General features: G+C 37.2%; 1 protein-coding gene across 2 annotated transcripts; it reads left to right on the plus strand.

Annotated features, from left to right (window-relative positions):
• Positions 1-1,191: 1,191 nt before the first annotated feature.
• Positions 1,192-26,096, plus strand: LOC128211083 (ankyrin repeat domain-containing protein 55-like). Of its 2 annotated transcripts, none has more exons than XM_052915500.1 (11): positions 1,192-1,623; positions 18,327-18,449; positions 18,845-18,975; positions 20,778-20,948; positions 21,403-21,531; positions 22,388-22,575; positions 22,771-22,907; positions 23,136-23,536; positions 24,242-24,437; positions 25,389-25,491; positions 25,707-26,096. In XM_052915500.1, exons 1-11 carry the CDS (start codon positions 1,587-1,589, stop codon positions 26,002-26,004), a joined length of 1,914 nt encoding a protein of 637 aa, XP_052771460.1. In that variant the 5' UTR covers positions 1,192-1,586; the 3' UTR covers positions 26,005-26,096. The 2 variants fall into 2 exon arrangements, with proteins under 2 accessions (XP_052771460.1, XP_052771461.1); XM_052915501.1 differs by lacking the exon at positions 1,192-1,623 and adding an exon at positions 13,299-13,817.
• Positions 26,097-27,144: the final 1,048 nt, after the last annotated feature.

Consider the following 27,144-nt stretch of genomic DNA (forward strand, 5'->3'; position numbering starts at 1 on the left):
TACCCATGCCAGTACTTCTGATAAAGGCTGAATATAATACCCACGCCAGTACTTCTGACATAGGCTGAATATAATACCCATGCCAGTACTTCTGACATAGGCTGAATATAATACCCATGCCAGTACTTCTGATCTAGGCTGAACATAATATCCATGCCAGTACTTCTGATCTAGGCTGAATATAATACCCATGCCAGTACTTCTGATAAATTCTGACTATTATACCCATGCCAGTACTTCTGATCTAGGCTGAATATAATACCCCTGCCAGTACTTCTGATCTAGGCTGAATATAGTACCCATGCCAGTACTTCTGATCTAGGCTGAATATAATACCCATGCCAGTACTTCTGATCTAGGCTGAATATAATACCCATGCTAGTACTTCTGATCTAGGCTGAATATAATACCCATGCCAGTACTTCTGATCTAGGCTGAATATAATACCCATGCCAGTACTTCTGATCTAGGCTGAACATAATACCCACGTCAGTACTTCTGACATAGGCTGAATATAATACCCATGCCAGTACTTCTGACATAGGCTGAACATAATACCCATGCCAGTACTTCTGATATTGGCTGAACATAATACCCATGCCAGTACTTCTGACATAGACTGAATATAATACCCATGCCAGTACTTCTGATAAATATGACTCTCCTTGTGAAAGGGACTGAATATATCCACGACATTCCTTCTGATAAAGGCTGAATCTAGCAGTAACTGTCATTTTCTCAGATGATAGAGTTTGAATATAACCATGAACCAATATACTTTCTGATGTACTGGACTGTATGCCTGCTTTTACGGATCTAAGTAAAGCTTTGCTTTCAGTTTTGAATATGGTTGCAGCCACATCCTAAAATACTGGAACAGTCCGTTCGTTTCTTATATTCTTTAGTTCTTTCATCGTATATTTGTAGAATGTTACACATTGTTGACAAATATTTTATAATATAATCGGTATGTCAACAAGAGTTACAAAGCAAATAATAGTCCCTTAGCACTGCCAAGCTCCGACCATTGATTTTTACCTGATAAAGGTATTCTGAATGAGCAGACGACAAATACGCGACATGTTAAAGGACGATAATCTTGCACATTTCTGAGAAAATGTTCAGACAGATGCTAACGTTTCTTCAAACCGTAAGATCGATTAGAATGTTTGAGTATGATATGGAATACATTACAAAGGTTTCAAGGAGACACAGTTGTGACATTCTATGTCGTCGCTTTATTTTAAATGGACTGGCTTACTGAAGACAAATATTAATGGATATATTGCTTTTTATGCTAAAAGTGATTGAATGGAATTAGATTCTTTGACAGATTTGCTACACGTTTCCTGATGCAGTAAAGAACTCTATCCTATATGGACAGATGTGTTTAGTAAATGATATAATGGATGAATATGACATCAAATGAATGCAATTGCTGTTAGTATGCATTTTATTTCATATCAATTATTTGGAAATGTTGAAAATACGAACAGTCAGTTTTGATATTGAAACACATTACGGGGATCATCGCTTTGTTGGATATGTGTCACGTGACCTTTCAGAGCTAGAACAACCACGCGTAGATGGATTTTGATTCTGAACTGAATGGCAACGATACAGGTAAATAATTAAATGAATTCGATTAAAATAATTAAGATATAATTAGATAATTTTAATACAGTAATGCTCAGGGTCTTAAGTGCTCTAACAAATGTCCTTTCGGCAAACTGCAGTGTTCATATGTTAAAAAGAGCGTATACATGACCATACACGTATACATGACCTTAAAAAAACACATGACCATACACGTATATACATGACCATACACGTATACATGACAATACAAGTATACATGACCATACACGTATACATGACCATACACGTATACATGACCATACACGTATACACATGACCATACACGTATACATGATCATACACGTATACATGATCATACACGTATACATGATCATACACGTATACATGACCATACTCGTATACATGACCATACACGTATACATGATCATACACGTATACATGACCATACACGTATACATGACCATACACGTATACATGACCGTACACGTATACATGACCATACACGTATACATGACCATACACGTATACACGATCATACACGTATACATGACCATGAACTTATACATGACCATACACGTATACATGGCTATACACGTATACATGACCATACACGTATACATGACCATACACGTATACATGACAATACACGTATACATGACCATTTACGTATACATGACTTTAAACGTATAGATGACCATACACGTTTACATGACCATACACGTATACATGATCATACACGTATACATGACCTTAAACGTTTACATGAATATACACGTATACATGACCATACACGTATATACATGACCATACTCGTATACATGACCATACACGTATACATGACCATACACGTATACATGACCATACACGTATACATGACCATACACGTATACATGACCATACACGTATACATGACCATACACGTATACATGACCATACACGTATACATGACCATACACGTATACATGACCATACACGTATACATGACCATACTCGTATACATGACCATACACGTATACATGACCATACTCGTATACATGACCATACACGTATACATGACCATACACGTATACATGACCATACACGTATACATGACCATACACGTATACATGACAATACACGTATACATGACCATACATGTATACATGACCATACACGTATACATGATCATACACGTATACATGACCATACACGTATACATGACCATACACGTATACATGACCATACACGTATACATGATCATACACGTATACATGATCATACACGTATACATGACAATACACGTATACATGACTTTAAACGTATAGATGACCAAACACGTATAGATGACCATACACGTATACATGACAATACACGTATAGATGACCATACACGTATACATGACTTTAAACGTATAGATGACCATACACGTATACATGATCATACACGTATACATGACCATACACGTATACATGACCATACACGTATACATGATCATACACGTATACATGATCATACACGTATACATGACCATACACGTATACATGACCATACACGTATACATGACCATACTCGTATACATGACCATACACGTATACATGACCATACACGTATACATGACCATACACGTATACATGATCATACACGTATACATGACCATACACGTATACATGACCATACACGTATACATGACCATACACGTATACATGACCATACACGTATAGATGACCATACACGTATACATGACTTTAAACGTATAGATGACCATACACGTTTACATGATCATACACGTATACATGACCATACACGTTTACATGATCATACACGTATACATGATCATACACGTATACATGACCTTAAACGTTTACATGAATATACACGTATAGATGACCATACACGTAAACATGATTATACACGTATACATGACCATACACTTATACATGACAATACACGTATACATGACAATACACGTATACATGATCATACACGTATACATGACCATACACGTATACATGACCATACACGTATACATGACCATACACGTATACATGACCATACACGTATACATGACCATACACGTATACATGACCATACACGTATACATGATCATACACGTATACATGATCATACACGTATACATGACCATACACGTATACATGACCATACTCGTATACATGACCATACACGTATACATGACCATACACGTATACATGACCATACACGTATACATGATCATACACGTATACATGATCATACACGTATACATGACAATACACGTATACATGACTTTAAACGTATAGATGACCAAACACGTATAGATGACCATACACGTATACATGACAATACACGTATAGATGACCATACACGTATACATGACTTTAAACGTATAGATGACCATACACGTATACATGATCATACACGTATACATGACCATACACGTATACATGACCATACACGTATACATGATCATACACGTATACATGATCATACACGTATACATGACCATACACGTATACATGACCATACACGTATACATGACCATACTCGTATACATGACCATACACGTATACATGACCATACACGTATACATGACCATACACGTATACATGATCATACACGTATACATGACCATACACGTATACATGACCATACACGTATACATGACCATACACGTATACATGACCATACACGTATACATGACCATACACGTATACATGATCATACACGTATACATGACCATACACGTATACATGACCATACACGTATACATGACCATACACGTATACATGACCATACACGTATAGATGACCATACACGTATACATGACTTTAAACGTATAGATGACCATACACGTTTACATGATCATACACGTATACATGACCATACACGTTTACATGATCATACACGTATACATGATCATACACGTATACATGACCTTAAACGTTTACATGAATATACACGTATAGATGACCATACACGTAAACATGATTATACACGTATACATGACCATACACTTATACATGACAATACACGTATACATGACAATACACGTATACATGATCATACACGTATACATGACCATACACGTATACATGACCATACACGTATACATGACCATACACGTATACATGACCATACACGTATACATGACCATACACGTATACATGACCATACACGTATACATGATCATACACGTATACATGATCATACACGTATACATGACCATACACGTATACATGACCATACTCGTATACATGACCATACACGTATACATGACCATACACGTATACATGACCATACACGTATACATGACCATACACGTATACATGACCATACACGTATACATGATCATACACGTATACATGATCATACACGTATACATGACCATACACGTATACATGACCATACACGTATACATGATCATACACGTATACATGACCATACACGTATACATGATCATACACGTATACATGACAATACACGTATACATGACCATACACGTATACATGACCATACACGTATACATGACCATACACGTATACATGACCATACACGTATACATGATCATACACGTATACATGATCATACACGTATACATGATCATACACGTATACATGACCATACACGTATACATGACCGTACACGTATACATGACCATACACGTATACATGACCATACACGTATACATGACCATACACGTATACATGACCATACACGTATACATGACCATACACGTATACATGACCATACACGTATACATGACCATACACGTATACATGACCATACACGTATACATGACCATACACGTATACATGATCATACACGTATACATGACCATACACGTATACATGACCATACACGTATACATGACCATACACGTATACATGACCATACACGTATACATGATCATACACGTATACATGATCATACACGTATACATGACCATACACGTATACATGACCATACACGTATACATGACCATACACGTATACATGACCATACACGTATACATGACCATACACGTATACATGATCATACACGTATACATGACCATACACGTATACATGACCATACACGTATACATGACCATACACGTATACATGACCATACACGTATACATGACAATACACGTAAACATGATCATACACGTATACATGACCGTACACGTATACATGACAATACACGTATACATGACAATACACGTATACATGATCATACACGTATACATGATCATACACGTATACATGACCATACACGTATACATGATCATACACGTATACATGACAATACACGTAAACATGATCATACACGTATACATGACCGTACACGTATACATGACAATACACGTATACATGACCATACACGTATACATGATCATACACGTATACATGACCTTAAACGTATACATGACCATACACGTATACATGACAATACACGTATACATGATCATACACGTATACATGACCATACACGTATACATGACCGTACACGTATACATGACAATACACGTATACATGACCATACACGTATACATGACCATACACGTATACATGATCATACACGTATACATGACCATACACGTATACATGATCATACACGTATACATGACCGTACACGTATACATGACAATACACGTATACATGACCGTACACGTATACATGATCATACACGTATACATGACCATACACGTATACATGACCATACACGTATACATGACCATACACGTATACATGACCATACACGTATACATGACCATACACGTATACATGACCATACACGTATACATGATCATACACGTATACATGATCATACACGTATACATGACCATACACGTATACATGACCATACACGTATACATGACCATACACGTATACATGATCATACACGTATACATGACAATACACGTATACATGACCATACACGTATACATGATCATACACGTATACATGACCATACTCGTATACATGACCATACACGTATACATGACCTGAAACGTATACATGACCATACTCGTATACATGACCATACACGTATACATGACCTTAAACGTAATCATACCCTTATACATGATCATACATTTATACATACACATATATATGGCCATAAACATAACACAGTAGTATCTCTTATTAAGATACATCAGAAAAAGGACACACTTTTAGAGACAAAAACAAACAAAGTAAATCACCGACCCATGCATAGTCAGAACGTATTTGGTCAGGATGTTTTTCATATTGATGTATTCTAGTTATTTTTTACTTAGTCATGGTATAGAAAGACATGGTGTATTAAGTTATTTTGTATGTAGTCATGGCGTTTTAAGTAATGATTTATTTAGTCATGATGTATTAAGTCATGATTTATTTAGTCATGATGTATTTAGTCATGATTTATTTCGTCATAATGTAGTAAGTCATGATTTATTTCGTCATAATGTAGTAAGTCATGATTTAAGTTATTTTGTATTTAGTCATGATGTATTTATTAAGGATGTATTAAGTCATGATGTATTAAGTCATGATTTATTCTAGTCATGATCTTTTCATTATGATGTATTTAGTCATGATGTATTAAGTCATGATGTATTCTAGTCATAATTTATTTCATAATGATGTAGTAAGTCATAATGTATTAGTCGTGATGTGTTTAGTCATAATGTATTTAGTCATTATGTGTTTAGTCGTGATGTGTTTAGTCATGGTGTGTTTAATCGTGATTTAGTCATGATGTGTTAAGTCATGATGTGTTTAATCGTGATTTAGTCATGATGTGTTTAGTCATGATGTGTTTAGTCGTGATTTAGTCGTGATGTGTTAAGTCATGATGTGTTTAGTCATGATGTGTTTAGTCGTGATTTAGTCGTGATGTGTTAAGTCATGATGTGTTTAGTCGTGATTTAGTCATGATGTGTTTAGTCATGATGTGTTTAGTCATGATGTGTTTAGTCGTGATTTAGTCATGATGTGTTTAGTCATGATGTGTTAAGTCGTGATTTAGTCGTGATGTGTTAAGTCATGATGTGTTTAGTCATGATGTGTTTAGTCGTGATTTAGTCGTGATGTGTTAAGTCATGATGTGTTTAGTCGTGATTTAGTCATGATGTGTTTAGTCATGATGTGTTTAGTCGTGATTTAGTCATGATTTATTAAGTCATAATGTAATAAGTCATTATGTATTTAGTCATGATGTGTTAAGTCGTGATATATATATATCATTCGTTCCTTTGTACTGAAAAGTTAATGTTGCTCATACATATTGTATATATCGTTATGCTTAGAAAGCTCAAGCTCTATGGTATACTCTCAATACCCCGGGTGTTGGTGCCGTAACTATTACTGAAACATAGGGCAGTATAACAATAGTATAACAATAGTATAACAATAAGCACATTGTTGTATAAAAGTTGTGTTTATATGTGACGAAATACTTTTTTCTTATTATTTGGCATAAAACATACTTTGAAACATCCCGCAAATCTTTGTACCGCAAATATGAAAACAAATGATGGTAACAGTTCATTAGTGTCTGAATGAGATTTAACTTTTACATTCAAAGATAACCAGGCTAATTCATCTCTCGTAATGGAAATCAGCTTCTTTCCACACAAATACCATAAATGATCAGGCTAATGAAGCAAAGTACTATTGGAAAAAACTGTTTGATCATCCTTAAACCTTCCCGATGCTATCATTATCAGCCAGTATTGTTGTTCAGAAGTACGCTTTAATTATGAATATTGTGGTATGACTTACAGCCTATGTCAGTAAATGTTGGAAATGTTGGTAAGGCATCAGTAAAACTCATGTAGACGAACGCTTAATTTTCACAATGTTCTCGCAAAAATATTATATCGTATATCATATTTAGAATCATTTTTGTTTGTTTTCTAACAAGACACGCCCGTGCCAAGCAAACATTTCGCGATAACCTTTTTATTTGGAATATTAATGTTCACGTTCGTTTATTAAGTTGAAATAAATCGTCCTTAAAACGACTTTTGGATTAAAATTTAACTTTCCTGCTTTTAAGATTGTGTTTTTGTTAGGACATTGGTGGGTACGCGTGGGCCGGGTAAGGTTTGGCTGGTCCTCGGCTACTATTCTAATGCCCGGTACTATACTAATACAGCAAAACTGTTCAAGGTTTGCTGCTCTTTACGCACAACTACCTCAGCCTTGTCGACTGATTCTGGTTGCTTTGAATGAACGGGTCGTTTATTCTACATCTGCTAGTTCGTAGACGACAGACCCCACCCACCAACTGTGCATACCCCTTATCATTGTCATTGAGAGTTTTGCCTTTGATTCAGACAATATCGTTACCTCGAGGTGCTAAATATACAATAGAGGAACAACGTGTAATTACTATGCTATGGGTTTTCTATTTGGCGGGGTAAAATGTCTTCACGTGTACCCGCAAGTAATGGACGGTCACGTGTCCGCGGGTATTGGACGATCAGGATCAGGTACCCGGGTACCTGCGGGTATTGGAGGATCAGGTACCCGGGTACCTGCGGGTATTGGAGGATCAGGTACCCGGCTACCTGCGGGTATTGGACGATCAGGTACCCGGCTACCTGCGGGTATTGGACGATCAGGTACCTGGGTACCTGAGGGTATTGGACGATCAGGTACCCGGGTACCTGCGGGTATTGGACGATCAGGTACCCGGGTACCTGCGGGTATTGGACGATCAGGTACCCGGGTATCTGCGGGTGTTGGAGGATCAGGTACCCAGGTATAACATTTCTACCAGCACATACACTAGTTTTTTTATGGTTATTGTATTTCTCTTAAAAGGTATTCCAAGGGTTTGTATTTTATGACAAGGTGGCTTTGTTGTCGTCATTAACAGGAGTTGGACATCAATTAGAAGCAGTGAGACTACTTACTAGACTTGAAACATAACATAACATAACATAACATAACATAATATTTATTCAGCAGAAAATACTATAACATTTATAGCCAAAATGAAAATAAACATATGAAATAAATCATAATTATGAAACAAATCATCGTGAAGAGCAAAGACATAGTCAATAGAGAATATACTATATATCATAGTATCAAATTCTTAACGTAATTAGGTTCTCGATCGTAACAAAGATGCTTGATATAGATACTTGCGTTGTGCATAGTTTTACCGCTGTCTGAGGACAAAGGGGTAATATTTTTTTGTTTGACTTACTAAACTGGAAACAAATCAGAAGACTTCGAATATACTCTATCGGACGAGAGTTTTCCCCTGTACGCAAAGCTTTATTGTGTGTGTTGTTCATGTTAAGTATCAAAAGTTACTTTTATATTGTATTTTAATAATTGTGCAATTTGAAATAGACCGCATTATGACAAATAACCGCGTAGTCCTTACAGAACTGTATTAGAAGTATGCTGCTTACGTCTTTAAAATGATTTCAGTCATGATGTAAAGATTGTAATTATGTACTTACAAACATACAATGTTTCATGCGACACAGTCGCATAATTAAGTAGTTCGTGTTAGTGCTTTTCAGTAGTTTTCATTATATTGTGTAAACTACAAACTAAGTGGGCAAGCCACTTCTTATATCAACCGCTTCACCTGAATAAAATCGATAACGGCTGACTGCTGATTTACTGAAATAAATGTATTTGACAACATGAACAGTACTGCCTTCTCACCGGACAAAAGGGTTATGTTGATCACTATATGGTACATTTGAATATGGCCATGCAGTATATTGATTAACCATGGTAACAATCGCTCAAGTCGCTATACTGTAACAATGGCAACATTTGCTCAAGGCGTGATACTGTATCAAGGTCAACATCTGCTCAGGGCGTTATACTGTATCAAGGGTAACATTTGCTCAGGGCGTGATACTGTATCAAGTCCAACATCTGCTCAGTGCGTTATACTGTATCAAGGGTAACATTTGCTCAAGGCGTGATACTGTATCTATGGAAACATTTGCTCAAGGCGTTATACTGTTTCAAGGTTAACATCTGTTCAAGGCGTTATACTGTATCAATTGCCACATTTACTCTAGGCGTTATACAATATCATGGTAAACATCTGTTCAAGGCGTTATACTGTATCAAGGGTAATATATGTTCAAGGCGTTAAACTGTATTAAGGTTAACATTTGCTTAAGACGTTTTACTGTATCAAGGGTAACATTTGTTAACGGCGTTATACTGTATCAAGGTTAATATTTGCTTAAGGCGTTATACTGTATCGAGGGTAACATTTGCTAACAGCGTTATACTGTATCAAGGTTAACATTTGCTACAGGCGTTATACTGTATCAAGGGTAACATTTGCTCAAGGAGTGATACTGTATCGAGTGTAACATTTGCTCAAGGCGTTCTACTGTATCAAGGTTATCATTTGCTCAAGGCGTTTTACTGTATCAAGGGTAACATTTGCTCAAGGCGTTATACTGTATCCAGGAAACTGTGTCAATGGCAACATTTGCTCAGGGCATGATACTGTATCAATGGCAACATTTGCTCAAGGCGACATACTGTCTCAAGGGCAACATTTGCTCAAGGCGTTTTACTGTATCAAGGTTAACATTTGCTCAAGACGTGATACTGTATCTATGGCAACATTTGCTCAAGGCATACTACTGTATCAATGACAAAAAATTCTCAAGGCATGATGTTGTATCAATTGCAACACTTTCTCATGGCGTGATACTTTATCAAGGGCAATATTTGCTCAGGGCGTTATACAGTGTCAATGTTAACATCTGTTAAAGGCGTGATACTGTATCAAGTGTAATATTTTCTCAAGGCGTTATTCTGTATCAAGGTTCACATTTGCTCAAGACGTGATACTGTATCAAGGGTAATATTTGCTCAAGGCGTTACATTGTATCAAGGTTATCATTTGCTACAGGCGTGGTACTGTATCAAGGGTAGTTTTGCTCATGGCGTGATATTTTATCAAGGGTAACATTTGCACAAGGCGTTATACTGTAGCAATGGTAACATTTGCTCAAGGTGTGATACTGTATCAAGGGTATCATTTGATAAAGGCGCGGTACTGAATCAAGGTTAACATGTGCTCAAGGCGTGATAATGTATCCAGGGTAGCATTTGCTCAATGCTTAATACTGTATCATGGGTAACATTTGCTTAAGGTGTGATACTGTATCAAAGGTAACATTTGCTCAAGGCGTTTTACTGTATCAACGTAAACATCTATTCAAGGCGTGATACTGTATTAAGGGTAACATTTGCTGAATGCGTTATACTGTATCAAGGTTAACAACTCCTCAAGCGATATTCTGTATCAAGGTTAACATCTGTGCAATGCGTAATACTGTATCAAGGGTTACAGAGGTAAAGGCGTTATACTCTGTCAAGGGTAACATTTGCTGAATGCGTTATACTGTATCAAGGTTAACAACTCCTCAAGCGATATTCTGTATCAAGGTTAACATCTGTGCAATGCGTAATACTGTATCAAGGGTTACAGAGGTAAAGGCGTTATACTCTGTCAAGGGTAACATTTGCTTAAGTCGTTATACTGTATCAAGGGTAACATTTGCTAAAGGCGTTATACTGTATCAAAGATAACATTTCCTACAGGCGTTATACTGTATCAAGGGTAACATTTTCTAAAGGCGTTATACTGTATCAAGGGTAACATTTGCTAAAGGCGTTATACTGTATCAAGGTTAACATTTGCTTAAGGTCTTATACTGTATCAAGTTTTACATTTGCTTAAGGCGTTTTACTGTATCAAGGTTATTATTTGCTCAAGGCGTGATACTGTATCAAGGTTTACATCTGGTAAAGGCGTGAAATTGTGTCTTTGGGTAACATTTCATCAAAATATAATTTATATCAAGGGTAACATTTCAATGTTTAAACTACTAGAAGTCAATAAAACAAGTTGCGAATTGCTTCAGCAGTGTGTTTATCGTAATTCGGTGTACGCACAATATTGGAAGTCGTTTGGTGCTCTTGTCACCCGAACCTCATTACGGTTTCATTCAATAACGGGTGTGTCTGCGGGTCACTATACACGGGGCGTTGGTAACATGATATAAGAAAACACTACATTTATCTATATTGTTTAGTTGTCATCTCATCGACTCTATCTTCTACTTGTGATCAGTTGAATATTGTGTATGTTTATGTTTAATGGTAACCTGATGTGATTCGTAATGATTATAAGTTACATGTATACAGTATTATTCAATATTGCAATACGAAATCAATCAAGGTCCATTACCTATCTGTTATATATCAACGATTGAGCGGTGGATGTCCATATCATACTGGCATCGATGATTCCAATATAGCAACTGCTCTTCTAAAAAGATGTCTCCTAAATCTCAAACCGGACCAGGTGAACCATGACCTGTAATTGTGGTATACGTGTACAGTTTTGTTTATGATTGTGTTGAAGGTATGAAATCAGCCGGGTTCATCTTTGTTCTCCTTGAGCTTTATTATCGCCAGTTTTTACTTTTATGATTTCAACCATTGAATTTGGCTTACATTAAAACTGCAACTTTGTTATGCCCGTGTAAGGATTAATTAGACCTACATCTGCACTGAATGACAATAAAATGATACACTACTTAAAATTGACAATTAAACCGCGCAATAGGTTTTGATACTTCATCAAATCGATACTTTATTTCTCCTGTCAGAATAGAGTGCTAATGTTACAATATAGCCAACCACATGTATCAAATGTCGGTGATTATTTGAAGGCACCGTCCTCGCTATTGTTCAAACGGTTGTTTACTCTGCAATTAAAATAAGTACATAGCATGCATCTATGCCAATTACAGACATTGGTATTTCAATTATAGAGCAATGCTTTAGAACGTGTGACTACTTCACTGTTCCATTAGTTATAGCGCCGGGAGCTCTGCCTGACACTTTATAAGGATAATATATCTATGTTAAATTGTTAACATTTTGAATTATAATCGTAACCTAAATGATACAAAGAATGTGCATTTCAATGATATAACACGGAAGATACAAGTAGATTCTTTTTAATGTTGGACTGAATTATACGCGTTACTAGTGTTGCTTTGTGAACCCAACTGGAATAAACCATTTTTTATTAAGAATAATGAATGTATATCAAATAAGTTATTATATGATGGAGAAGTTGATAACTGGAATAGATTTGGACGAAAGTGCACTTGGACGTGTTTTCTCTATGTCGGAGATGTCTTCAAATCACTTTTAAGGGAATGAAGAATAAAGGAAAACAATTACATAAAGGTATGGCTAACCACAGTTTCTAATGAACATGGAACAATCATACTTCCTTTATTCAAAGGTTCTAATAAACGTGGATAAACAAAACTCCGTTTTTATGAATAGCACAGGTTGAAATAGCTTGAAGCAATCATACTTCTTATACACAGGTTCTAATTAACGCGGAGCAATCAAACTTCTTATACACAGGTTCTAATGAACGCGGAGCAAACATACTTCTTATACAAAGGTTCTAATGAACACGGAGCAATCAAACTTCTTATGCACAGGTTCTAATGAACGCGGAGCAATCAGCCTTTTTACACACAGGTTCTAATGAACGCGGAGCAATCAAACTTCTTATACACATGTTCTAATTAACGCGGAGCAATCAAACTTCTTATACACAGGTTCTAATGAACGCGGAGCAATCACCCTTTTTATACACAGGTTCTGATTAACGCGAAGCAATCGCACTTCTTATACACATGTTCTAATGAACGCGGAGCAATCAGCCTTTTTACACACAGGTTCTAATGAACGCGGAACAATCAAACTTCTTATACACAGGTTCTAATGTATGCGGAACAATCAAACTTCTTATACAAAGGTTCTAATGAACGCGGAACAATCACACTTCTTATACACAGGTTCTAATGAACGCGGAGCAATCAAACTTCTTATACACAGGTTCTAATGAACGCGGAGCAATCACACTTCTTATACACAGGTTCTTATGAACGCGGAGCAATCACCCTTTTATACACAGGTTCTAATAAACGCGGAGCAATCACACTTCTAATACACAGGTTCTAATGAACGCGGAGCAATAAAACTTTTTGTACACAGGTTCTAATGAACGCGGAGCAATCACCCTTTTTATAGACAGGTTCTAATAAACGCGGAGCAATCATACTTCTTATACACAGGTTCTCATGAACGCGGAGCAATTAAACTTCTTATACGCAGATTCTAATGAACGCGGAGCAATTAAATCTCTTATACACAGGTTCTAATGAACGCGGAAACGAGGTTCTAATGTATGCGGAACAATCAAACTTCTTATACAAAGGTTCTAATGAACGCGGAACAATCACACTTCTTATACACAGGTTCTAATGAACGCGGAGCAATCAAACTTCTAAAACACAGGTTTTAATGAACGCGGAGCAATTAAACTTCTTATACACAGGTTCTTATGAACGCGGAGCAATCACCCTTTTATACACAGGTTCTAATGAACGCGGAGGATTCAATATTCTTATACACAGGTTCTAATGAACACGGAGCAATCACACTTCTTATACGCAGGTTCTAATGAATATGGAGAAATCATTCTCCTTATACCTTATACACGGGCTCTAATGAACGCGGAGCAATTAAACTTCTTATACACAGGTTCTAATGAACACCTAGCAATCAAACTTCTTATACACAGGTTCTAATGAACGCGGAGCAATCACCCTTTTTATACACAGGTTCTGATTAACGCGGAGCAATCAAACTTCTTATACACAGGTTCTAATGAACGCGGAGCAATCAGCCTTTTTACACTCAGGTTCTAATGAACGCGGAGCTATCAAACTTCTTATACACATGTTCTAATGAACGCGGAACAATCAAACTTCTTATACACAGGTTCTTATGAACTCGGAGCAATCACCCTTTTTATACACAGGCTCAAATTAACACGGAGCAATCACAATTCTAATCCACAGGTTCTAATGAACTCGGAGCAATAAAAAAATTTATACACAGGTTCTAATGAACGCGGAGCAATCACCCTTCTTATACACAGGTTCTAATTAACGCGGAGCAATCACACTTCTTATACACCGGTTCTCATGAACGGGGAGCAATTAAACTTCTTATACGCAGATTCTAATGAACGCGGAGCAATTAAATCTCTTATACACAGGTTCTAATGAACGCGGAGCAATCAAACTTCTAATACACAGGTTCTAATGAACGCGGAGCAATTAAACTTCTTATACACAGGTTCTAATGAACGCGGAGCAATCAATATTCTTTTACATAGGTTCTAATGAACACGGAGCAATCACACTTCTTATTCGCATGTTCTAATGAACATGGAGAAATCACACTCCTTATACCTTTTACACGGGCTCTAATGAACACGGAGCAATTGAACTTCTTATTCACAGGTTCTAATGAACATTGACAATTTACACTTCTTATACACAGATACACAGGTTCTAATGAACATTGACGAATCACACTCCTTATATCTTATACACAGGTTCTAAGAAACGTGGTTCATTTAGAATTATAATATCCTCTTAGGTGAGAGGCGGGCACCTACTCCACTAGACCACTATCACCCTCTGGGAAAATAGCTCTCTTTTATATATTGAGCCGCAGGCATAGGTTGACGAGTAGGCAGTGGTTAGAACATATTTGGTGAAATATTGATGAAAATGAAGGGAGATGCAAACGCTCTGGTAATTAAAATCTGAGATTCTGATCATCTGATGTTCTTACTCTTCTCGGCCCCACCACTAAAATACTAAACGTCTTCCTTCTGGGACCCCGTGAGAAATAGTTTTATACAATGTCATACGTTAAAGGCTGTAGGCGCGACATGCGTGGTTTCACTTTTGTTACAATTCTGATTGCCAATATATTTCAAATCTAAAAACTATTTAGAGTGGCCCCAAACTGTCACTGATATGTGCCTTTCATTACCTAAGAATAGGTTATGTAAATTCATGATTTTTAATTTAATTTGCTAGTTTAATTTTAGTTACTGAGCAACCTATATGTACTAGGATATATGAACATCGCTTTCATCTCGCAAATGAATTGCTAGTGTAAAGTAAATTAAATGTAACCCGATATAAGCTGAGAGCAGTTTGACCATTTGTACTAGATAATGTAAGGTAGGGTCTTTTAGTCAACATATTTCCTATTTCTGTGTAATTGTGAAATTTTATATATTCCCCTCGGTTTCTCACATAAATTGATGGCATTAAACTTGCACGGCTAATGTTAAAGGCGGGAGACGCCGTGATTGAAAACCTGTCGCCCTATCAAGTCCAAGGGTCACCATTATAGACCCTTCCAAGCGCCACCAAAAAGACGCACCGTATTGTACACTTAAAACACCATCAGCAGATGGACCCTGGTAACAGCGGTACTAAACTGCCTATGCGTATTAAATGTTTACGTATTGAATAAATGTAAATCGCCACCGCGCCTTCCCGGAACAAACGTCCTGATCCTCGGGTTCACGTTGGGTTATATATTCATGCATGATGGAAAGCTGAACTTGGATTCGATACGTCATGGTCGACAACCTGAAGCCGTGCAGAAGATGGGGCAAGGTATGGGCATAATGGCAATGGTTTCTGGTGGCTCGACTGAAATAAACATCGTAGACGCGAGCAAACAAAACACATTTAATTAAAAAGTTACCTATGTTATGTTGAAGTTAAGATGACCGGGCTATGGCTCGATTCAAGTATACAGAAATATATTAACAACTATGGATAACATTAAGCTCTATACACATAAATGATGAACTGAAAACACACATATATATAGTATATTATACCTTACATCAATGTGTCCCTTCTTGTGTATAAAGTTGATCGGTAGTATATCAATGTATTTTAATAAAAGTCCAGTTCTTATGACGTCAGCGGTCCATATCATGTTTTTGGCCGGTCCGGACCTCGCCAACAAATAATATGGACCGCTGACGTCATACAATATGGACCGCTTACGTCATTAAACTGTTGAGTGCTGTTTATAATTTTCACAAATATTTGTTTAATAAAACGCATCAAAGGCGCTTTAAAATTATTACGTGGTAAAAAGTGTTCGGTAGTGTGTTATATTTCTTAATTATTATAATCATGTAAATGGGGTGGGCTGGGCAGGGATTTGAGAACAAATGTACGGGCTACCTTCTCGAAAGTTGTAGAAGAAAAGGGAAGTAACAAGGTAAATGCTGACGTTATCGGATAGATTCTAGTGATAGACTGGTTACGGTAGTATATATACTTGTATGGTAAAAGGAACTGTGCGCCACGATAACGCTGGATACATTAAGCTGTAACCAGAATTATGCTCCGCATTTCCAGCCGATGCAACCACACATCGACCTTAAATGAGTACCACTCTTTAAGTTTCGTGAATATATGCAGTTTTACAACTAAGAAAGAAAGTTTATAATAGTAGGGACATATTGAATTTAATCTACATTAAGTAGGGCAGAACGGACAAAGCGAATCTTGAAATTGCTTAATTTTATGTCAACGTGCTTTCTGCCGCCAGGCAATCAAAATATCTCGCCATGTCTGTTAAGTTGTAAAACTTCAAATCTTAACAAATAAGTTATGTTACTATTGTAAGTCAAAACGCGATTGAAATGCCTGGAAGTGTATGTCCCCCCCCCCCCCCATTACTGTTCATCACACTGTGGGAATGTAAAATGTAACATGATTCACCGAAAAGCATAAACAAATCCTCTTTCCTCTTCCATTCATAAGTTTGTATTATCTTTATCAGATGAGGTATTCGAAGGAGAGCTGGCGACTTCCACGCACCGGGCGGCTGCGGATGGCGACACCCAACTGCTTGTGGCGGCCGTCAAACTAGATCCGGAGTCGTTGCAACAGAAAGATAACGACGGTTATAAATTTATCTATAATAATAACGATTTTGACATGACATGCTAGGTCAGTGGTAGTCTCAAACCGAGCCCCAAACCCCCCAATAGAGAAAGAACAACGCTCTTGTTAACGTTGCTATTACTACATTCATTTGATGCATCAATTACGAAGAAAACCATCAAACTACCGACGACGTTCATACACCGAGCAGCGACATAGTGCAACACCAAGCTGCTATGGCCACCGCCAAGCTTTTGCATTTGCTGTCATTTGAGCCTCGCCCTAGTATTGCCATGGCGATGTAGTAGAAACAAGTAATTGCTTCTTTCCGATTATTGTTCAAAGTATATATTCAACTTCAAATGGTTTACATTTGAATACGAATGTTTCTCTACATTCGTATCCATATTACAGGTTACACACCACTAGCTCACGCGGTCTTGGGTAAGCACCTTTCAGCCGTCAAGCGCCTAGTGAAGATGGGTGCAGACGTCAACGTTCAGGATGCACGAGGACGCACCTGTTTGTCGGTTGCTGCGTACCAGGTAGGACTATAGACTGGTGTCACATGTAAAAACCCAGACAAAGTAAAAGTGCCAGTTTGAAAATTGATTATAACTGGCGCACAGAAAAGGTCAGTTTGTATAACCAATTAAACATGGCGTGTTTGTTTTAATGTTGGGAATTCCACAGAGGTGAAAATAAATCGTTTGTTTAACAAAACTTACGTATAATTCACAGTTGCGGGTTCAACGTAGTGGCGACGTCACGACGTTATGAATATTGCGCTATTTTTTTATTCACGCTATTAAATTTAGAGTTTTCACAATCTTTATCATAAAAGAGAAATAATTTGTGGTGAATTTCGGAGTAAGATCAAAATTTATTTCACTCATGATCACAGAAAATCATGTTTTCTCGTGGCTGTGCCCATCGTGAAAATATAGCTTGCTATGATCACTCGGTGGAATAAATTTCGATTTTACACCAAAACGCCACAATATATAAATATTTATCACATGCTTACCCTTGTTTTCCGTGTAATATACCCATTACGAATATTTTTATCTTACACATGTGTAAGACATTTCGATTGGCCAGACTAATCACACGCAACCTAGATATCCCTCCGCATTGTTTGTAAACAAAATGGTTTAAATACCAACAAATACTTACCGTAATATAATGAAGCTGTAAGACTTTCGGGAGAGAAATGGCTAACGAATCATAGTGCCAGAAAGCATCTTGTACACAAACTTTCTGATAACAATGTTCCGCCAACCAGATAATGCAGATTACTAGTCACAGAAATATCCAGTCAGTCAACAAATACAGCCACAATAGTGACAAACACCACAAGAATATTTCAAACATCTCCATCTTGACCAACACAAGCAATATGCAATCAATGCCATTTGCTTGCCAATTTAATCAGCTGTCGGTTACCGAAAACACAAATACGAATTCCGCAGCACAGACATCTCCTTACACATCCCATGGCGGCTAGAACATCATGTTCTTTGGAAACATTTCTGGTGGAAATTAACTTTTTCAACAGCAACATCCTTGCAGTACAGAGTAATGCTTCGCCGTTATCATCTGCATGTTGTGAAACACCATGTACACCAAGAAAACGCTGCAAAATCATCGTAGAAAGCGACAGCGAATAACTTTTAAATCCGTGCACACAGAAAACTTGACAGACCGATGTAGGTCACATAAACCGCGTAAATGCATGTACTCTGAGTGTGACGTCGTCAAATTGTGTACTTATTGTTTTTTTTATTAAATTCGTTCGTTATTCATGTTGTTGGATATTTTACTACACACTTTTGTATGTGTGACTTGTTAAGCGCTTTATCAGCTTTTAAAACTTGATAACTGCTAGTTACTTTTGTCATTTTAATTTGGAACTATTTATATGGCGCATCGTTGACATTCTACTCTGAGTACTTTGGCTGTCAAACAATCGGTTCAGAAAGTGGAACTTAATTGGTAATAAAAACACCGTTTTAAGCATGTGATAAAAAAGATCTGACACTCGTTGTCATTTAATTCAAGAATTTTATTAAACTCGTCCATGAAAGTTGTTAGTAAGCTCGCCAGAGGCTCGCTTACTAACAAATTTCATGAACTCGTTTAATAAAATCTTGTATTAAATGACAACTCGTGTCAGATCCTATATTTCTGTAATAGCATGAAATAACTGAAATATCCTTTTGGTTTCTGTGTTTCTTTCTCATTACAAATACTTCTGTTTTGTGTTGAATTAGAATGTATGTAAGTACACAGGTTATAATTTAGAGTTTTTAAGGAAATAATAACTTCAATCTAATTCTTCATTTAGGGGTGGACGGAGGGTTTGATCTACCTCCTGAGGAAGGGTGCCCGTCAGGACATTGTAGACAAGGCCGGAAGAACGCCCCTACATGCCGCAACCTACGACACCGAAGTCAAGCCGCTAGTGACGTTGATGAAACGCTTGACACCGGAAGAGGTTAACGTCAGTGACAATGAGGTAGTTAGGAAGTTAATGGATTCGATGCATGATTTTATTGTGAATTTGAGATGCCCATGCAATGATGTCTTATTACTTTTATATCATTTTAAGGGTTTTCTGAGTATAGAAAGAGTATGGGTCATATCGCAGAAATTGAGGTCTTTAAACAAAGTTGTTCCTATTTACAACATTTGTATTGATACTCTTTGAATCACCGTATGACAATTTCATCATCAATTTGTTTCAAGAAATGACGGCCTTACATTATATATGTAGGTCGTGTTCCGAACTCTCCGGATCATTGAAGGTCTTACAATAAGTGACTATACGAAGCTTCTTAAGGAATTGGCCGCCTTCTTTCGCGTTAAACCATCTGCCCGATTCAAATTGAATAAAGTTTATAGGGGCGACAACATAATGTTGAAAAGAAATGTGCCGTATAACACGTTCTATTACAATATTCGTGTTTCAGGGGATGGCTGCTTTACATTGGGCTGCATTTCACGACCGTCCGGATCATGTGCGACAGCTTTTACATTATGGGGCGACAATCTCTCGTGGTGACATCGACGGCAAAACCGCGCTCCATTGGGCTGCCCAAGTTTGTACTTTTATTAATTTCTAATGTTATGATTTTTTGGAAATTTTATCAAGCGTTCAACATCTCAAATCTTAGCCATGTAGAATGGAGAGAAACGGGAAACCAATTACTTGTTCATCAAAACGATTTCTAGTCGTATGAATCATTCTGAATGTGAATTATGTTAGGTTTATATATGTAGGCAACATTACAGCATTCGGAAGGATCTTGAGGGGCAGATATATTTTTTTTTACTGTTTATCATTGTTTTGCTTTCGATTGTTAATCTGTCTGTCCGTTTGATGAAGAATTATAATAACGAAGATAAATAGGTTAGGACAATTGACCTTAACCGAGAGTCTCATATTTGGTAGCATTGCCATACATATTGAAATGTGAATACCGCCGGTTCTCGAACGCCTGTTCGAACGACCGCAGTTTTACTGTAATGCGACTATTCATGCCACAAAAAAACCTGCATCGATCACAAAATTCACAGGAAATGTGTGGTGCGAAAATTGACATCTCATGTTTCATATATGTGACGAATATGATCATAAAAAAATGACCTGTGAAAAGCATGGTTCTGCATAGCTTCATCGTAGAATTCCTGGAGTTGATTATATACCCCCTGTGTATCTTTGTATTTGAATGCAAGAAAACAGAAAGGAAAGACACTTCGCTGCAAATTTTCTTTGTATGCAGTGTTTAACAAACCTTACATCTACCTCAAAAATGGATGTTCTCCTGACAAACTTCTAAAGTCAAAAATACAGGCTGAAATGAAATTAAGATGGGATGAAACTGTTTACACAATTCTTAATTCAAATTAAGACCTTAATGAATATTGATTATCACAACACTCTATCATTCCTAGAACGGAAGTCGCGAATGCTGCCTGCATCTTCTTCACGAGCCAGGGGGCGGTTGCGACCTGACGTCACAGGCAGACGGCCGGGGTAAGCTTCCGGTCCACTTGGCGACCGCTGCCGGCCATCACGTGATCTTACAGGACTTGGCTGAAGTGGCGCCACATCTGTGTGAGGCAGGAGATAATGAGGAAAGGTACGAACAGTATTGAAATGTTGGTAAAAATACTGCTGATTATGTTGCTATTGGTGCTACTGCAGCTGCCTTTGCTGCTGATGATAATAACGATAATCATAAAGATAGTGGTGGTGGTAATGATGATGATGATGATTACGACGATGATGATGATGATGATGATGATGATGATGATGATGATGATGTCTTTTCCAGGACACCGCTGCACTGGGCAGCCGCCACAGGCCACGCCTCATGTGTAAAGGTTCTGCTGGGCATAGGGGTGTCGCCCGAACCCCAGGATATGGACGGCGTTACGCCCCTGGAGTACGCTTCCAACGCTGGCCATACTGGTATATGAGCTAGAATTACTATTAACGTGTTGATATACTTTGTGTGTTGTTGATGGCGGACCAGTTTACACAGACTTTAACTTCATGGCTAAACACACAACAACACAACGAGTATGAAGACGACGACGAATGAAATAAAGACTTCGTTTTTTTACGAAAATTAGAAATCAATACAATTATGGCGAAGGTAGGCCTGCATATATTACATGATAATGCATTTCATTGCAGAGTGTAAAACGCTAATCATAAACAGGCTGCGACTGGACGTCCCTCCAACGAGTGATAAAGCCTCTTATAGCGGTGACGGGGGAGGAGGATTTTTCCGGGGTCTCTTCAGCAAGAAAAAACAGGTTAAAGACGCCAAGAAAGTGCCTTCTATAACCGTACTACCTGACGCCGTAACAACGTCACGGCCGACTGAACATGGTGGTAAACGTCAAAAGCCTAATGCTGCTTTAGGGCAATCAAAGACAGTGAGCATTTCTGTGGGGGAAAGTGGCATGAGAAAATCGGTGGCAGGCGGACCAGTTGAAGATGTTGAGAGATTGGAAGGCCCCAGTAGGACCAAGAAGAAACAGGGGAGGCACAAAAACAGCGATGTCGAATCATCAACATCTCTTCATAGCCATGTATGGTTGAATGGTTCATTAAGCTTCATTTTAAGAAACTCACTTATAAACTAAAGAACTTCGATGTGAAATGTTATATAACGTAATACACAAAGCATAATTTTAACAGATTTTGCAGCTGTTATCAACATTCAAATGTTTATGTTCATAACTTAATGTGAATTGAAAATATGTTGAATTTTGTATCATTTTCGTCAAAAGGCCGGCAGTGTGTTTCATTACAGTGTTTTCGGTTGGTTTTGATATTATGGCATTGTCTCCGGTGCCCAGTACTATGCAGCCATAGTTTCTCCTCTTATTTTTCGATTCTGTGTGTATAGTTTATAATGGAAAGTTCATGTATTGAATATCTACGTTCAAAAAGCCAAATGCGTTCGGTTCTTTTCTGTCGAACTAATATCGTTCGCTCAATTCTTTCTCGAAAACAAATCGTGCATACATAGATCAATGTCGTGATAATGTTCATAATAATGACAATATTCCGGTTAGTTTGTTATATACCGTTCAACAATCAGAACAAATGCAATATAGGTCAATGTAATTGGACGTATGTGTGCATTAATTGCCCATTTTGTCTGACAAATATTTCAATATCTTTTGTTCATGAGCAGTCATTAGTTAAGGAAATCTTTTTCACACGATTTTATCAGTTACTATTGTATTATACTTCAAAATAATTGCCTATTGTTCAAAAAATACTTTCAGGGTACAGACAAACTCATGAAAGACAACGGAAGCATATCGACAACCAGCAGGGGCATTCATTTATCTCCCCTGGGAGGTTACATACCACCCGCATTTTCACCCACTTTTTCACCTTCTCCGCTTTTTGGGGAGAGAGATCCTCAACTAAAGCGGCTTGGGGAATTGAAACCACTTCGGATTGACAGACTTATGAATGGTAGCTATGCTTCAATTCTGTTATAACTTTAAAAGTAATTAGAAACAAGAAATATCTTAAAGATACTCGGCCATGGTAAACAAGCGGTTGATTATTGTTCGAAGGTTGTTTGAATATTTGACCACAATATAGTTTGCTCCTGATTTAATTGTTGACCGGTTTATTTATATTTAGGCGTTGATCACAATGGGAATTGAAGAGCAATGCATATGGCATTGTCATTTATTTTATAAAACTTGCACACTCTTTTGAACACTGAACTCGTTCCACGTTGACTAACCATGTCTAATGCGGCGTTGGGTGACCTTGACCTTTGGTCAAGATTAATTGCCAGATTAATTTCGAAATTGTATCAAATTTTAGCATTTAATACGCTATGTTTAACCTTAACATATCATATGTCTTACTTTTCCTGGAAAGTCGTTCTTGAAAATAAATATCTTTAACTTAAAAACAACCACAGTGCTAAAAATATCGTATTCGATACTCCTTTATTCTATTCTACTTGACAATCTTTACAATGGCCAATGGGATTTCTAGCTTCATTTAACAATGACCAATGAAAAAAATTAATTGAGTTAATCTTTGTTCATTTTACAGGAAGTCAGTGTGATTCAGTCTGCCTACGGCCGAAAAATATATATCAAAGCCTTAAATATCACAATGAAATCATTTTAAACATAAGACGGAAATGATACATTTGAGGTTATATTAAACACGGCATCCACTGATAAAGATTGTCTTTTCTAAAGGCTGCTGATTCAGTGTTAAACAAATGACTATTAGCGATATGAGTTAGCCACACTGATATACCAAGAGGCCAAAATATATCTTGGATTCCGACGGAAGTATTGAAGCCGGTGATGCATAAAACCCACTTTAAATACTATGTAACTATGTACCTTTTTGTTGATACAATGTTTTGTTTAAATAACATTCCATCAATTTCAGACCGGATGGACATACCCCTTCTCCCACCTAATGACGCGAGGACGAGGCTTGATCCAGAAGACATCTCCCCCACCCCCGGGCTTAACACATCATCACCTCCAAAGTACTACTTGCCAGTTATATAAAGAGATGAAAACAGCATGACTATTCACAATGCTTACGTAAATGGCGAAACATTTCCATTCTTATCATACACGTATTTGACAAATCAAAGCGCAATTGATGCTTTTATAAATTGTGTTTCAAAATGAGAATAACTATAATAATTATTACCTATTGACACTTGATATTGCAATCATTCCATGAACTTCTTTACAGGAAAACTGGAAGAGCAATTCTACCGGAAATTGGCGGAACTTCTTTACCAGAGGACACAAACGAAACCAGCGACAACAAGAAAAAGAAGAAAAAGAAACACAGGAAAGAAAAAGTAACACCCGTTCCAATAGAGGACAGATTTTTCTCAAAATTCGCTCAAAATTCTTCAGCATTAAAACCCGAAGTCAGCGTGAACGAGTATGAGATTGAGAGAGAACGTAAACCAAGTGATAAAGAGGGAATTCAAAACAGAGAGGTGGAGGAGTTCATTGATAAACTGGACCTTTCAGATTTGTGACCTTTATTTCATATATTTGCCTCATTCGTTGTTTGTTTCTGTGTATCTTTATTTGTCATAACATGTTAAAATACACATTATATTCCAAAGGTCGCGTTGGTCTTGTGTGATCATACATATTGATAAGGCAGACAACAACTATGTGTACCTACACTTACTGTGAAACATGTTCACCTGAAATATGGTTTTTGTCCCGTACGTTATACTTGAGATATAAAACTATAACCTGCCATGATTGTGCCTACTTGAAATCTAATTTAAAATTCATATTTGACCGCCGGGTTGAAAAGACGACCTTTTAGTCTAATTTTGCATTAGTTCGGACGTTTTCTGCGCTTCCGTCAATTACTCGAAGTGCGATTAGACCAATTATGTAAGACCGGCGTTCATATCATATGGAACAAATATGCTTCTTCGATCACGGCATATAAAAATATTGGTTCAGAAACAAACAGGACATTAACCCTGATTTTTCAAGGACGGAAACATTTTGCCTAGTTGTTCGAATAAACTTCATTTATACCAAGAATGCTTGTGTACTGCATAACGATTTAAAACAATATCATCCGACATTTCATTTTCATAACGTCATTGTTAAGAAATCGGATCAGGGATTCATCCTTTTTAGCATTTATCACTGAGCAGATAATCATGCATATCATAATGGACATCAAATGATGTGTTCGTGTAATCATATCCATTATGCAGTGATCAGACCGACCTAGAGAATGCTGTCTGACAATTCAATAAATAATAAACGAATGTGGAGAATAGACAATTATAAAGATATGGGAAATCCATCCCGACCGGGAGATCGTGCACGTGCTCTTCGTGTGTTTGAATCACGCAAAGGTATGAATGGGAAATACAACGATTGTTATTGTAAGATTATGATTTAGTGAATAAATGTCTATCACAAGAATTTGCGAATTGATCTCTGACGTTCACTACATTCGCGACCTTCACGACATTCACATCATTCACCATATATTTAGTGTCGCGAGTGTGGCGAATGTTGCGAATATTGACAATGTCAAAATGTTGCAAATATTTGGATATTGCGAATCCCGTCAGAATTGTGAATATGGTGCGTTTAGTAAATGTAGAGAATGTCGTGAATATTTCGAATGTTGTATTGTC

Source organism: Mya arenaria, chromosome 12, assembly GCF_026914265.1.
Source record: "Mya arenaria isolate MELC-2E11 chromosome 12, ASM2691426v1".
Classification (NCBI taxonomy): domain Eukaryota; kingdom Metazoa; phylum Mollusca; class Bivalvia; order Myida; family Myidae; genus Mya; species Mya arenaria.